This window comes from Thunnus maccoyii, chromosome 23, assembly GCF_910596095.1.
Source record: "Thunnus maccoyii chromosome 23, fThuMac1.1, whole genome shotgun sequence".
NCBI lineage: Eukaryota > Metazoa > Chordata > Actinopteri > Scombriformes > Scombridae > Thunnus > Thunnus maccoyii.
Genome location: NC_056555.1, coordinates 18,884,312 through 18,896,994, shown reverse-complemented (window position 1 = coordinate 18,896,994; position 12,683 = coordinate 18,884,312). Strand labels below are relative to the sequence as shown.

Sequence of the window (12,683 nt, the reverse complement as noted above, 5' to 3'; positions counted from 1 at the left end):
TACTGACTGGGAGAAAACCTCTCAGTCTGACCAGCCAGAGGAACAAAACAAATAAACCCTTCAGCCAAGAGGCTTGATGGTGAGCGGGAGCATCAGGTCGGAGCAGCGCGGCTACCGCCGACACTGTGCCTGTGTGCTTTGATAACCTCCCCCACTGTGGGTCATTACCTGGTTATGTGCCGCCTCACAGCCCTCTGGGACATCTTCAGAGGTACAAAGGGACAAAACACTTCTGCTGCCACTACCTCTGTAAACCCGCATGTCCCCTTTCTAAGTCACTTCCAGGCACTCGCGAGCCGCAGCAGTTCAACGAGGTAGATGTCGCACACGGGTAAAGGTAGGCGATGTGGCCCAGGCATCAGACTCAAAAGGTTCACCTTTGATGGTGCACCATACCGGAGACACACTATAGAGAAGCTTGAACTACTTAAAATGCACCACTTTAAACAGACTGCCCCATAGCACAAAATAACACGCTACATCTGTGGGAGGTTGAAACAGTTGCTGACTCACAGTTGTCTTTGCCTGCTGCTGCAACTACTGGCTTTTATAATTCACTTTGTAGTCTTTAGTCTGTTCTGTAAAACTGTAAAATGCACCACCCACCGGAGTTTCAAGACGCTTTTAAATCTGATTGCCTACAACTCCACAAAATTGATATGTACTGTATTGTAACCATACGTTGCTGTTGAACCGTTTGAAGCAGGAGTTACTTATCTATAATCAGCCTGGGATTATTTTGAGACGACAGCTAAAGAGCATGGTGCTCGGTGCATCACCGCACTTAAGTAGCAGCAATCCTGAGGAGCACCAAAAGTAAACTGTACCCTCAAAACTATGATTTCAAAAGTCTGTTTTTGTATGAGACACAGCACGGAGGTAGATTTTTGGGGGGGATGCTTCATGAGGAGCCAATCAAAAGAATTATTTCTGATTATACATTGGTTAATGATAATACCCACATCTTTCTCTGTGAGCCATAATTAGGCATGGTAAACAGGATGACAATAGAGGAGAAGGCTGATCCCAGGCCATCAATTACTTGTCCTCCTCCTTTAGCTCTGGCTGAGCCACCCTGGATGGAGGCTAATTATTGTTATTACAGACCTGCCCATTATTTCATCCATCTGCTACAGTTTTAAATCCATTCGCAGAGCAGAAAAGCAGTTGCTACTAACAAAAATCAAAACTCAAACTGCAATTTGCAGTATATTCTGGTTGTATGCAATTAGAAACATGCAGTGTGCTATTACTGTATGCTAATAATTCACCCTGAAACCCACAGACCAGTGCACACAGATAAAACATGCTCCAATTAAATGTGACATACAGTACACGTAGTGTCAAACTGTCTGGCTTCCCAGCTATTTCCTCTCTGTCTAAGAGAGAAATCTGGCCCTCAAACAGAACAGATTCACAGATTCACACCTTTTTCATACTGGTTTGTCAATGTGGCTGACAACTCAAAATGTTGACAGTCCCATGATGCAAATGGGCACAGGTGAGAGCTAATGCCAGTAGCATAAAATGGCAGCGGGGGAGGGCTTTTTTTCTGCCAAATGGCTGCTTGCGCTGGTCTGACAGATGAAAGGGAGCTCTGGAGCTTTTAATGTGTGCCGTGTTACTGTACTGCAGGATGTTTAGGCTTATATGGGGAGACTGGGCTGTCAGGCAGAAGGCAAGTGGACCCAGGTGTGTGGTAATTGCAGCAAAAAGAGTCGAGGCGGGAGGGAAGTGCACACTGGGGGATTTAAATGAAACCATTGCAGAAAGTCAAAAGAGAAGACGGAGGGTGGGAAAGAGATCAGCTTATTGTGTGATTTTGTATTTGTGTTTTTTTTTTGGTTTGTGCATGTGGAGGCTCTCTGTGTGTGTCTGTGTGTGAAATGTGTGTGGGCTGACAGGATCAAAAATTAGATATTGGCCGATCAATATGTTGTCTAGCTCCAGAATGATGAACATGAAGCCAAGTGTTGTATCTATCACATATTGTATAAGGTGGGAATTCAGTGGTGAAACTTAGTTTGGGATGTGACTAAAGACTTTTCATTTATTTAGTCCATTAAATTACAAATAACAGCTCTACTGTTGAATCCAGTAACTACTTAACCTTAGATATCTCATATGTACACATTAATCTTGGCAGAACTGGTTTCAGATGTTATGCATCTTTTAAATGAAATGACTACCATCAAACTAGAGTATTTCATACTGCTTGCAGATATTAAAGCTTTATTATCTGATGTTTTTTATGACTCTTGTAACTGTATTTATTCATTCTTTGTTGATTGAGGCTGTCTGGCTTGTATGATTATGAATGTTTCTTGTTCTCAGATCTCTCTACCAAAAAGAGATCTGAATCTCAATGAGACTACCTGATTAAATGAAGATTCAATTAAAAAAAAATTTAAATGGTGAAAATTTCCTTTTGCAAGTTCCTGGAGACAAAGGAAGGATCTTCAAACTGCTTCTTTTGTCCCATCAACAGTTCAAAACCTCAAAATATTCAATTAGCAGTGATATATTTTTTTTTAAATCAGCAAAGTTGCACATTTGAGAGGCAGGACCCAGGAAATGTCTAGTATTTTTGCTTGATAAATAACTGACGATCAACTAATCAGTAAACTGACTGTTTCAGCTCTAACCTTAGTCTTTAATAATCAAGACAAACAGAGAGGCTTTTAGAGGCTTTTACACCTGAACAAGAATAAAATTCTGTGAGAGAACCCATATTTTGGGACAAAATATCAGCTTTTACCAGTCCTCAGTCCTCAGGTGTTCAAAATCCAGTCCAAGATGAACTCTAACTCTAAGTGGCATATTCTGTTACCATGACATCAGACCAGCAATTCAGACTTGAATGTATTGTGATAAATGTCATCTATTGATCTTACTCTTACACAAGTGTATTGTTAGAGCTTCACCACAGCAGAAATATGTTTCATTTTTTTCTTCTTCTCCGTTCTTTCTTCATTGGGGCTGAAAATATTGTCTTCATTAGTGTGTACTACAATCATTAATGGCTGCGTATGTGTCTTCTACACAACGTTGGATCTGAGCATTGCAGTTTTGTTCCTACCAATGTGAACATCTGTATAAAACTATTTTGATTTTTTGGGGGGTAAAAACTCTACTTTATGTCATCTTTTTTCCCTTGACAGATACAACATTGGCCAGCGATGATTATAGATTGTGGAAAAAAGCTAGGAGTGTTGTTGGAGAAGCAAAGCGAGTGCTGCAGTGCATGTATAATTACAGACAAAGGGCCTGTCAGAAGGAAAGTCAGCGGGCACACATGCACAACCTTTCAATTCTCCTCACCTGACAAGCCTCCCACATCCATTTTCTTCAGGTTTTTGGCCTCGAGGATGACTACGGTCAGCTTGCCGGCGGTGGGAACGTATCGCAGAGAGAAGCAGATATCGCCCAGCTTCTCTTGCTGTTGGAGAGACATTGCAGAGGTGAGAACAGTTTTAACAGCAACCACTAAATTTAAATTTACTGCATCACATGCGCACAGCAGATGCTCACTGAGAGGGTAGATGAGGAAAAAACAGAGCACATTAGAAATTGTTCAGTCAACCGAATCTGAAGCTCTTTGCCTTTTTAACATGCTCGACCTGTTGTTTATTTGTCTCTGAGCTTCACAACAGAACAGAAAGGATAGCTTTCAATTATAAAATGTAGCTGCAAGCACTAGCATGTCTATTTCAAACGTGATAGTTTGATAGTATTTAAAGTTAAAGTACAGTACTCTGACACTGGTATACAGAGGTTATACTGGAGAGTTGTTTACAATAATTACAATGTTCAGTTTGAATCAAGGCACATATATGCAGCAAATTTACATAATTGGCTGAAACATGGTCTTGCAATCATGCATACATATCTATGTACAGTGTTTTCAATGTAGTCTAATATATGCATTAAAATGTCAGTATACATAATTTAGTGGTTATGTAAAACCTAGATAATCCTAGATAAATCTCAGTTTTGGAGAAAGCAATATGTGGATTTAATATGTCATTTAGTGAGAAGTACGACATTTATGTTTCTGGTAGTGCAGATACATTTCCATTGTTGATTTTAACAAATGATCCATGACTAGACACATGCGTTTGCATCGATGTGTTTTGATTTTCAGACAAAAATCTTACAGGAGAGACAACCTAAGATGCAGTATATTACCGCTACTAACATTGATCTTTGACAATATGAGAGGTTGCAATCATCAGGAACATTAAAATTACCCCTTCGAGAAAATCTACTCTAAGTGCATGTCTGATATAAGCAGTGATCATGAGAAGGTGAAAAAACACAGCTGTAGCATGTTCATACTGTAAAATTGTTTCTTTTATGACTACCCCCAGAAGTCTGTTGATTAAATACAACTAGTTATTAATCAATTTAATTAAATTTCATTTAAAGTGACTAGAACTATTACAAACAAGGCCTGCTAGCACTACTGCAGCTCTTAGTACAATAATAGTAATAGAACATCTACACTGTATGTGGCAAAAACATAGACCGCACAGTACTTTTAAAGTGTATTCTGTAGTTTTACTATCATTGACATAGTCCTGGACTCTTTGACAGGTGTATTATTACTGCTATTCAAATAGAAAATGATCAAAGAGCATTAAAACTCAAGATTAAATTGTGTCAGGTAGAATCAGAATTAACACAAGGAACAAAACACATACATCATATCTATAAAAAGTGTCTTACTGTGTGCCAAAAAAAAAAGTAGAGCATGTCAAATGTAATCACGCTGCATGTCTGAGTCATAGCTTCACAGTCGTAGTGAAGAAGATCTTAGATGTTATCAATCTCGCTCTATGGATTGGGTCTCTTGTTTGGGTTTGAATGCTCTCTAATATCGGCTCACACTTTTTGTTTTGTCACTCATCACTTCAAAGGGAAAAGTACTCAGAGCAATCACTTCACTGGTTCACAAAAATCACCATCACAACACAGCCTCATTATCATACGCTGAGCGGAGAGCGATTCATATTCTTGCCATATCCCTTATCAACACGAGGAGCAGACACAGTTAAGAACTCTCCCTCGGGTCACACCTGCTTTACATGCGGCCATTTTGAATGGAGATTATACATCAGCGGCAAACCCAACCTGAATATCGACGTTTGTTTTATTTCAGGACCCTTTCATAAAGTTCTAATCAAGGCTTATTTCCACATGCAGATCATCATCAGTGAGTTGGAACTATAAGTACTGTAAATGGGAGCAAAGCCCCCCCGCCTCCATTTAATATATCATCCACTACTCCTGAGTGCTAGTTGCACTATAAAACCAGTGACTAGATACTCTTGCTTTGGTGACAAGGGCCGGGTTTTCGTCAACACAAATACACGCTCCCCTGGAGGCCGGCGAGAGAGAGGGAGCAACGGTTAATTACACCTGTCGAGAGCAGTGACCAGACCCTTTAATATTTTCCATGAACTGTAAAAGGCCAACTGCTGCCTTTTCAACCTAAAGGGCATTTCCTGAACTCGCTACTTCATATTTGACCTTAAAAGTAAAGAGGATTGGTGCACCTGTGTGTAGGTAGAGTATTAAATCTTGAATCATATTCGCTCTTCTGCCTTTTTACTGAGCTCACTGCTAAAAGATATTGAGTCCTCAAACTGCAACCTTTATTTAAAACTTTTTTGGCTCGTTAACTTTTAAAATGAGGCAATGTTTACCTGAGATTACCTTGTCACAAGTTGCATTGTGAGCGGTTACAGCAAAAAGTTCATTTTAATATCTTAAGAGGCCTGAAGCAGTAAGAGTATCCTCCAAGGAAATAGAAAATACAGAGAAAAATGGAAAACAAACAGCAGAAATAAGTATTTTTCGGGGGGTTCCTGAGTCGAATTGAAATGTCCTCATTCAAGTCCAATTAGGAATTAGGTTTATTCCTCATCTATCTTTCTCCTCATTTCCTGTCTCTATCTCTTTTCTGTTGACTCTAATAAAATCATAACATGACCAAAAAAAGAAATATGTATTCTCTGGTTTCATATACTGTATAATCATCCTATATTGACTATATAACTGAATGAGTTTTGCATGGATATTGCAGATGTCAGACTGTGTTGTGCTCATATAGAACATTTTACATTGTTTCTTCCTTCATTTATTCTGAACTTTATACTATATGTTGCTTCAGAGCAACCCTTATATTGATCATGATGCTACAATCTCACAAACATCTCACTTAAGAAAACTTAATCTCAAAAAAAGTAATTTGTTAGTATGAATTCTCTATTAAATGTTAGTTTGCTATGAATTCTTACTATTGCCAGGATTTTGTATTGTTTTGCCCAGTAGAGTTGGAAGGGAGATGAGGTGTGATATGATGTGGTTTATTTGATTTTTATGATTCCTTCTTTTTCTTTGTCTATTTCGTTTAAAAAATAAAATAAAATGCCACTAAATCTTGAAAAAAAGTGATTTGTTTGAGATCTTAAACTGTTTTTTGGCTTCTACAATAATGTTACAATGGCTGAGTTGCTGAAGGAAAGGAGGCATACCATGAATTCTGCAAACCATCCAGCAGTGCACATATTATGAAAACATTCTTGATAAATGGATCACATATTGTCACCTTAATGCATTCACAATTACTGTTCACTTGTCACATTGTGATTAGGGAGTTCAGTTAATAAATACACCGTCTCAATACTTTTAATCAGTAGTGAAAAGTAGTGATTTCCAAGGTCTGCCTCCGCAACTGCCCTCTGCTGAGCTTCAACAATGCAAAGCATCGCTCCAGTGTCTCAAGCCTTGCGTAAAATTGTCGGGTGCAGCTGTGTGACCATATGCTAAGGAAAGTATAGTGATGCCCTTAAACTCAAACAACACCACCAGCCATTCGACGCTGTTATAATTAACCTTTAAATCAAACCGCCGTAATGCTAAAGATGAAGTTCCCCCGGCAACACGTGCTATATGCCATGACATTTACCATGAAAATTGAATCTTTTGAACTGTTGCCTGGAAAGTCACACTTCTATTAATTGAAGGGGAAGTGTGGACATCTGATTAAGTGACATTTCCAGGAGAGATGGATTACATCAGCCACGGCACCACGTTTGTGGTTCAAGCACAAATGGCTAGCTGAACACAGCAAAATAATCATTGTGTTATCACTTATGCAAGCACCAATACGAATACTCTTATTACAGAAACAGCAGCTATACTACATGTACAAATCTGAGTCTTGACACTTAGACATGTGTAACAAAATGAATTCAAACCTCATTTCCCATTTTGTAGGAAGTGATTGAACTTCTGGCATGTGTATCTGCCTACGCAGGTTTTTATAAGCCTCACCTCCTCCTTCTCTGCGCTCTGCAGATCCCGCCACTCCTCTGTTATGTGGCTGAAGTCAACCTTGTTCATGGGCACCTTAATGTCACCAATAGCATCATGTTTGGAGAAGCGGTCGAAATCGTACACCGTCATTACCAGTGTCTTCCCACCAAGCTCTACATAGGGGACCTGAAGAAGAGGACAATAATATCTGGTCAAAAAGGGTTAGAAACATAAGCATTAGCACAGACAGAATTTCCAACACATAGTATATAAATGGGTGGCTTGTCAAGTATAACAATGGCCATCAAACTTTATTTTCAGCCATTAAATAATCATAATAATAATAATAAACTTTATTTATACAGCACTTTTCAAAACAGTTACAAAGCACTTTACAATAAAAACAGAACACAGCATAAATACATAAAAAGATTAAATAAAACAACATAAAATAATAAATGATTCACTGAAAATCAATTTTTAAAAAGCGGGTGATTAAAAGAGGAAACAGAGTTTGCAGCCCTGTTGTCATTCCAGTGTCTAAATAATAATTAAGACGTTTTAAATGTATTTTTCTTAAAGACAGTTTGACATCCAGGTTGTTTACAATTTTGTCTCAGGGGTTAGCGCATATGCATTTTTGCATCCGCTCTTTTTAATTCAAAGAGAACCAGTGTCATTTTTCTTGACAAGACTCAAATAAACATGCCTGCACTGACTGACTCCAATCCAAAAAGCTGACAGGAGTGTAATTAAAGATGTTGCTGTGCTGAGGAAGGAAAAACACTACTGGTACAGAAAAAGAGCTTGTCTAAGGGTTGACATGTTGTGCATAGTATATAAAAAAGTGAGCTGGAGTTAGCTGCTTTGAGCTAACTTTGAACTTATCTTCATTTTAGCTTGTTAGCTCTTGAGTTTGCTCTTCCCAGCTTATTAATGTGATGGAAACAAGGGTATACATGTGCAAATTTAAATGTAAACAGTAAGTCCTATCTTTGTAAAGATTATAATGTCCAGTCATTATTGACTGTGTCATAGAGGCAGTGATTCAACTCTGAAGCTGTGATTAGTATTGTAGATGCATTGCACCACATTATACCAAAAGGTGTTTCAATTTCACTGATTATAATCTCATATAGTAAATTCTGGACTTTCACAGTAAAAAGTTGTAGTATCTGATCTAAAGTTAATTACATGTCAAGCAGATGTGTGTGTTTTTGGGGTGGGTGAACGTTGATCTTTTGGGTGCTTCTCTTTCCACCTCCCTCCCTGACAGACGGCGTTATCAGGCCTACAACCTGTGATAGGTAAAAGACAGGTGAGGGGGTTTTACAGCAGTACCTGTGATCCTGGATTATCTTCCATTTTGAGACAAAACTAATAAAATGGAAATGACTTGTTACATCACAAAAAAGGAGATATGACTCCCTGGTTTGTCCCTGACATTATCTCAGTACAGTTTATTCTTGACAGTGTCCCCTCTGTTTATAATCACCTATCCTGTTTTTTTTTTTCCATGATGCATCACAGATTTGGAATTATTACAAAAAACACAAAAATAAATCTGGTATTGAGATGGATATCACATCACATTATGCTTAACTTTCACCAACACCTGCGCTCTTCTCTGCTGGGTGAATAACAAAACTTTCCCCACTGCTGAGCAACAGCCATGCATCCATTATAGCCGAGGCAGGGCCAGGGTGTAGTGGTGCATCTGCCTGTGTTAATCCCAATCACACCGAGCCTCACTGTGTGTGTGTGTGTGTGTATGTGAATGTAACTGTGTGTGTGAGAGAGATATTCTGTCAGGAGCTTGTTAATGTGCCAGCTGGTTGCTGTCTCCACACCTTCTCAGCATTCATGGCTGCACAGCGGAACCAAAAGATCTCCAGCTACAAAAACAACATGTTTTTGTGCATGCAAATGAAATTAAACTTTTTTTTGAACACTTTATTTTTCGGATTTATTCTTCACAATTATACAGAACACACAACACCAAAGAAACCCTGATTCCCTACCCTTCCTGTATAAACTCAATTAGAAAAACGAAAACGCTGCACCAACACGGTGTTATATCCTTTAAAGAGGCCTTCTGGCTAACCAGAAATGATCACATCCCTATAGTGGCATCAGTGATGTGCCTATATACTCTAGGTAAGGCTGCCAAATTTTCAGAAAGGTATATCCATTTCTAAAACTGTATGTGATCTTTTCAAGAGGAATACAACTGTTCATTTCCAAAGACCGTCTATCAATGAGGAGAGGGGAATCAGATTTCCATGTCACTGTTATGCATTTCCTGGCCACATAAAAGCAATTTCCATAAATTTGATATGGGAATTAGTTGAAGATATACTGACACTTGTGAGATTCCCAAGTAAGCAGAGCTCAGGATCTAATGGGAAGGTAGCTCCTGTGATCTTGGTCAAGGTGTCACAGAAGTCGTACCAAAAGGGCCTCAACTTTTGTACAAAGCCAGGTACAGTGCAGGAAGGAGCCGACCTCTATACCACATCTGAAGCATTTTTTGGATTTATTGGAGTTTCTGTGGAGTGAGGTACAGCTGATGGAGATATATAGTGAAATAGTCTGTACCAGGTTTTAATGGTAGCTGACAAAATCCCTTGACATAAACCTGACCAGAGCTGTCCATCAATTCAGATCTGATTCCCATCTTGCTCTAGATTTGTGCAAACCTGGCTTTGGGCCCTAATTCAGCAGTAAGAAGTACAATTTAGAAATAAATTTGTTGCCCAGGTTGGTTCTAAGAAAAGATCTTAACTGATAGCAGAAGAAGGTCTTGCTGAACAAGTCATACTTCCTCTTCAGTTGTTCAAAGGACATGAGAGGTCCTTGTTCATAACAGTCTTCAAAATGCTGGATCCCTTTATGATACCAAGTCTCCAGAATCTGGTTATTTGGAGTCATGGGCATGAATTCATTTATTCTCAAAAGTGTTTTTGGTGACAGTCCCATTTTCAGTCCAAGACTTCCATGAGTCTCACACCATATTTTAATCAAATGCTTTACATTGGGATTGTCTGTCCTGTTGCATATTTCTAATTCTGGATTTCCATTTATAAATAAAATCACTTAATAACTTTTCTTTCAGGGGATGCAATCCAATTTGTATCCAGGAGGGGACACCGTCGCCCTCAAAAAAAGGATGAAATAAATTGCATTTGAGCTGACAAACGACACTTTTTAAAATTGGGTAATTGAAGACCCCCAGATCTATAATCCCACATTAATTTTTCCATAGATACCCTGTGCACTTTCCAATATAAATGTAAATTGTCTGACATGTTTGTTGAGGGTTATAAAAAAAAAGTTTGAGGTAGTGGAATGAGCCAGGACTGGAGAGATATTGTAACATTGGTAGTATATTCATTTTCACACAGTCATCTCTGCTAATTAGAGTAACAGGCAAACTCATTCACCTACGTAGATCATCTTCAATTGAGGTAATTGAGTTTGTACACATTTTAAGGTCATTATCTACAGTTACTCCAAGATATTTTATACCACTCGGAAGCCACTTAAATACTGCTGATGCTTGTAATCAAAACTCGTTAGTGGAATAATTTCACTTTCTTCCCAGTTCAACTTATATCCTGAAATAACACCATGAGCTTTTTAATAGAATCTGTAATTTGGTGAGGGACTTACCAGGGTCTGTTAAGTACAAAATTGCTTTATCTGCCAGGAGATTAATTTTATGATTTGTCTGATCCACTTTGAAACCCTTTATATCAGAATCCTTTCTAATTGAGACACGACAGAGTCCTGGAGACAAAGGGCAGATCTGTCAACTTGATCTACTCAAAGGAAATGCTGTTAAGATCTGTCTGCTAATTTTGGCCCGGGGTTCATGATAAAGGGTTTTTACCAATTAATAAACAACTGGCCAAACCCAAACTTGGCCAAGACTTTAAATGAATACAGCCAGTCCAGCCTATCAAAGGCCTTTTCAGCATCTACGCTCTGAAATTAAACTTTTAATGTAAGGTGTACCTTGAAGGTGAACTGCTCATTGAAGACAGGATTGAGGGTCTTCCTGTGGACCTTGGTCTCAAACTTCTTCTTCTTGTCAGGCAGCAGGTAGACCTTCACATATGGGTCAGATGTGCCACCCATGTCCATAGCGGGCAGCTCTGCCGCCTGAATGATCCCCACCATGAGCTGCGAAAGGAAGATGAAGGGTAGAGAAGAGAGGGAAATCAGAATGTCCACAAATCTACGTCACAATAATCTGCACCTTCATCCCACCAACATCCATCCAGAGCATCCATATCTTGGTTAAAGTAATACCTAGAAATATTTCTTAATCAGAACGGCAAGACCTTCAGGAACATTGGATTTTTAGTCACATATCTCATCTTTTGATATCACCAGCAATCATTCCTTCATAACGGTGCCTTAATGATGATTCAGTGCCATTTTTCTGGGATGTGGTGCCAGTATTATAAGGTTATATTGGCAGATCCTGGCAGCGGCTGAAGAGATGGTGAAGGTCAGGATGTGTCAGACCAGGAATAAGAGGACTGTTTCTCTTCACATAAGGCTGATAATTGATAACCACAATGGGAGGCTGATTGACCTGCCAGTCAGTGGCTCTACTCAAAGGCCTCTCAGGAGGCCTAGCTAGTCAGTCAATCAACTTCCTATCAGGCAGCCATCAAGTTGCAATCTGGAGGCTGACCAGGGCACTCAGCCATGGAGCTCTACAGCTGTCAGGAGCTGCATCGGTTTACTGTGTGGTGAAACCAATAAAAAAAGTGGGAAACACTGACCTCCAGTTGGCAATCATCATAAGGCAAACAACCACCAATGTGAAGGAAAATCAATTATACAGACAGAAAAACAGTGATCTATGTTTTTATTTATTTTTACTAAACAAAGGTAGCATTTTGAGATACTTACACAATTCTCAGAAACAGAGCTGCTCTGAAATAATCTTATTAGTTGTTAAAAAAAGGTGTGTAGTCAAACAAGATGTAGGCAGTATAGTCATACTAGGCTACTAGGCTATCCAGTTAGCCTATAGACCTCCCAACCTCCAGAAACATTTATCCACCTAACTGTCTTGCTAAAATAGATAGTTAGTCTACTTGGCTTCAGTGAAAAAGCCAGTCATTGCTGTTGTTTAGGAAATGTGCTTAATTGCATTCTTGCCAAGAGTCAGATGAGAAGATTGATGTCTGTGCATTAGAGCTGGAGCTAAGAGGCCATTAGCTTAACTTAGCATAAAGCCTGGAAACAGGAGGACCAGCTAGCCTGGCTCTGTCCAAAGTGGACAAATATTCCTACCAGCACCTCTACAGCTCACTGATTAACACTTTATATTGTGTTTGTGT

The 12,683-nt window shown here is 39.1% G+C and overlaps 1 protein-coding gene across 14 annotated transcripts in view; it reads right to left on the bottom strand.

Moving 5' to 3' along the window:
- syt1a (synaptotagmin Ia) overlaps positions 1 to 12,683 on the bottom strand; it is a 204,509-nt gene that overhangs the window by 14,185 nt on the left and 177,641 nt on the right. For all 14 annotated transcript variants that reach the window (XM_042403757.1, XM_042403755.1, XM_042403764.1 and 11 more), the window contains 3 exons: positions 11,341 to 11,508; positions 7,342 to 7,509; positions 3,322 to 3,439 (listed from right to left, as the gene is read on the bottom strand). In XM_042403757.1, the coding sequence (XP_042259691.1) occupies positions 3,322 to 3,439; positions 7,342 to 7,509; positions 11,341 to 11,508 (454 nt within the window). The remainder of the gene's footprint in view (positions 1 to 3,321; positions 3,440 to 7,341; positions 7,510 to 11,340; positions 11,509 to 12,683) is intronic.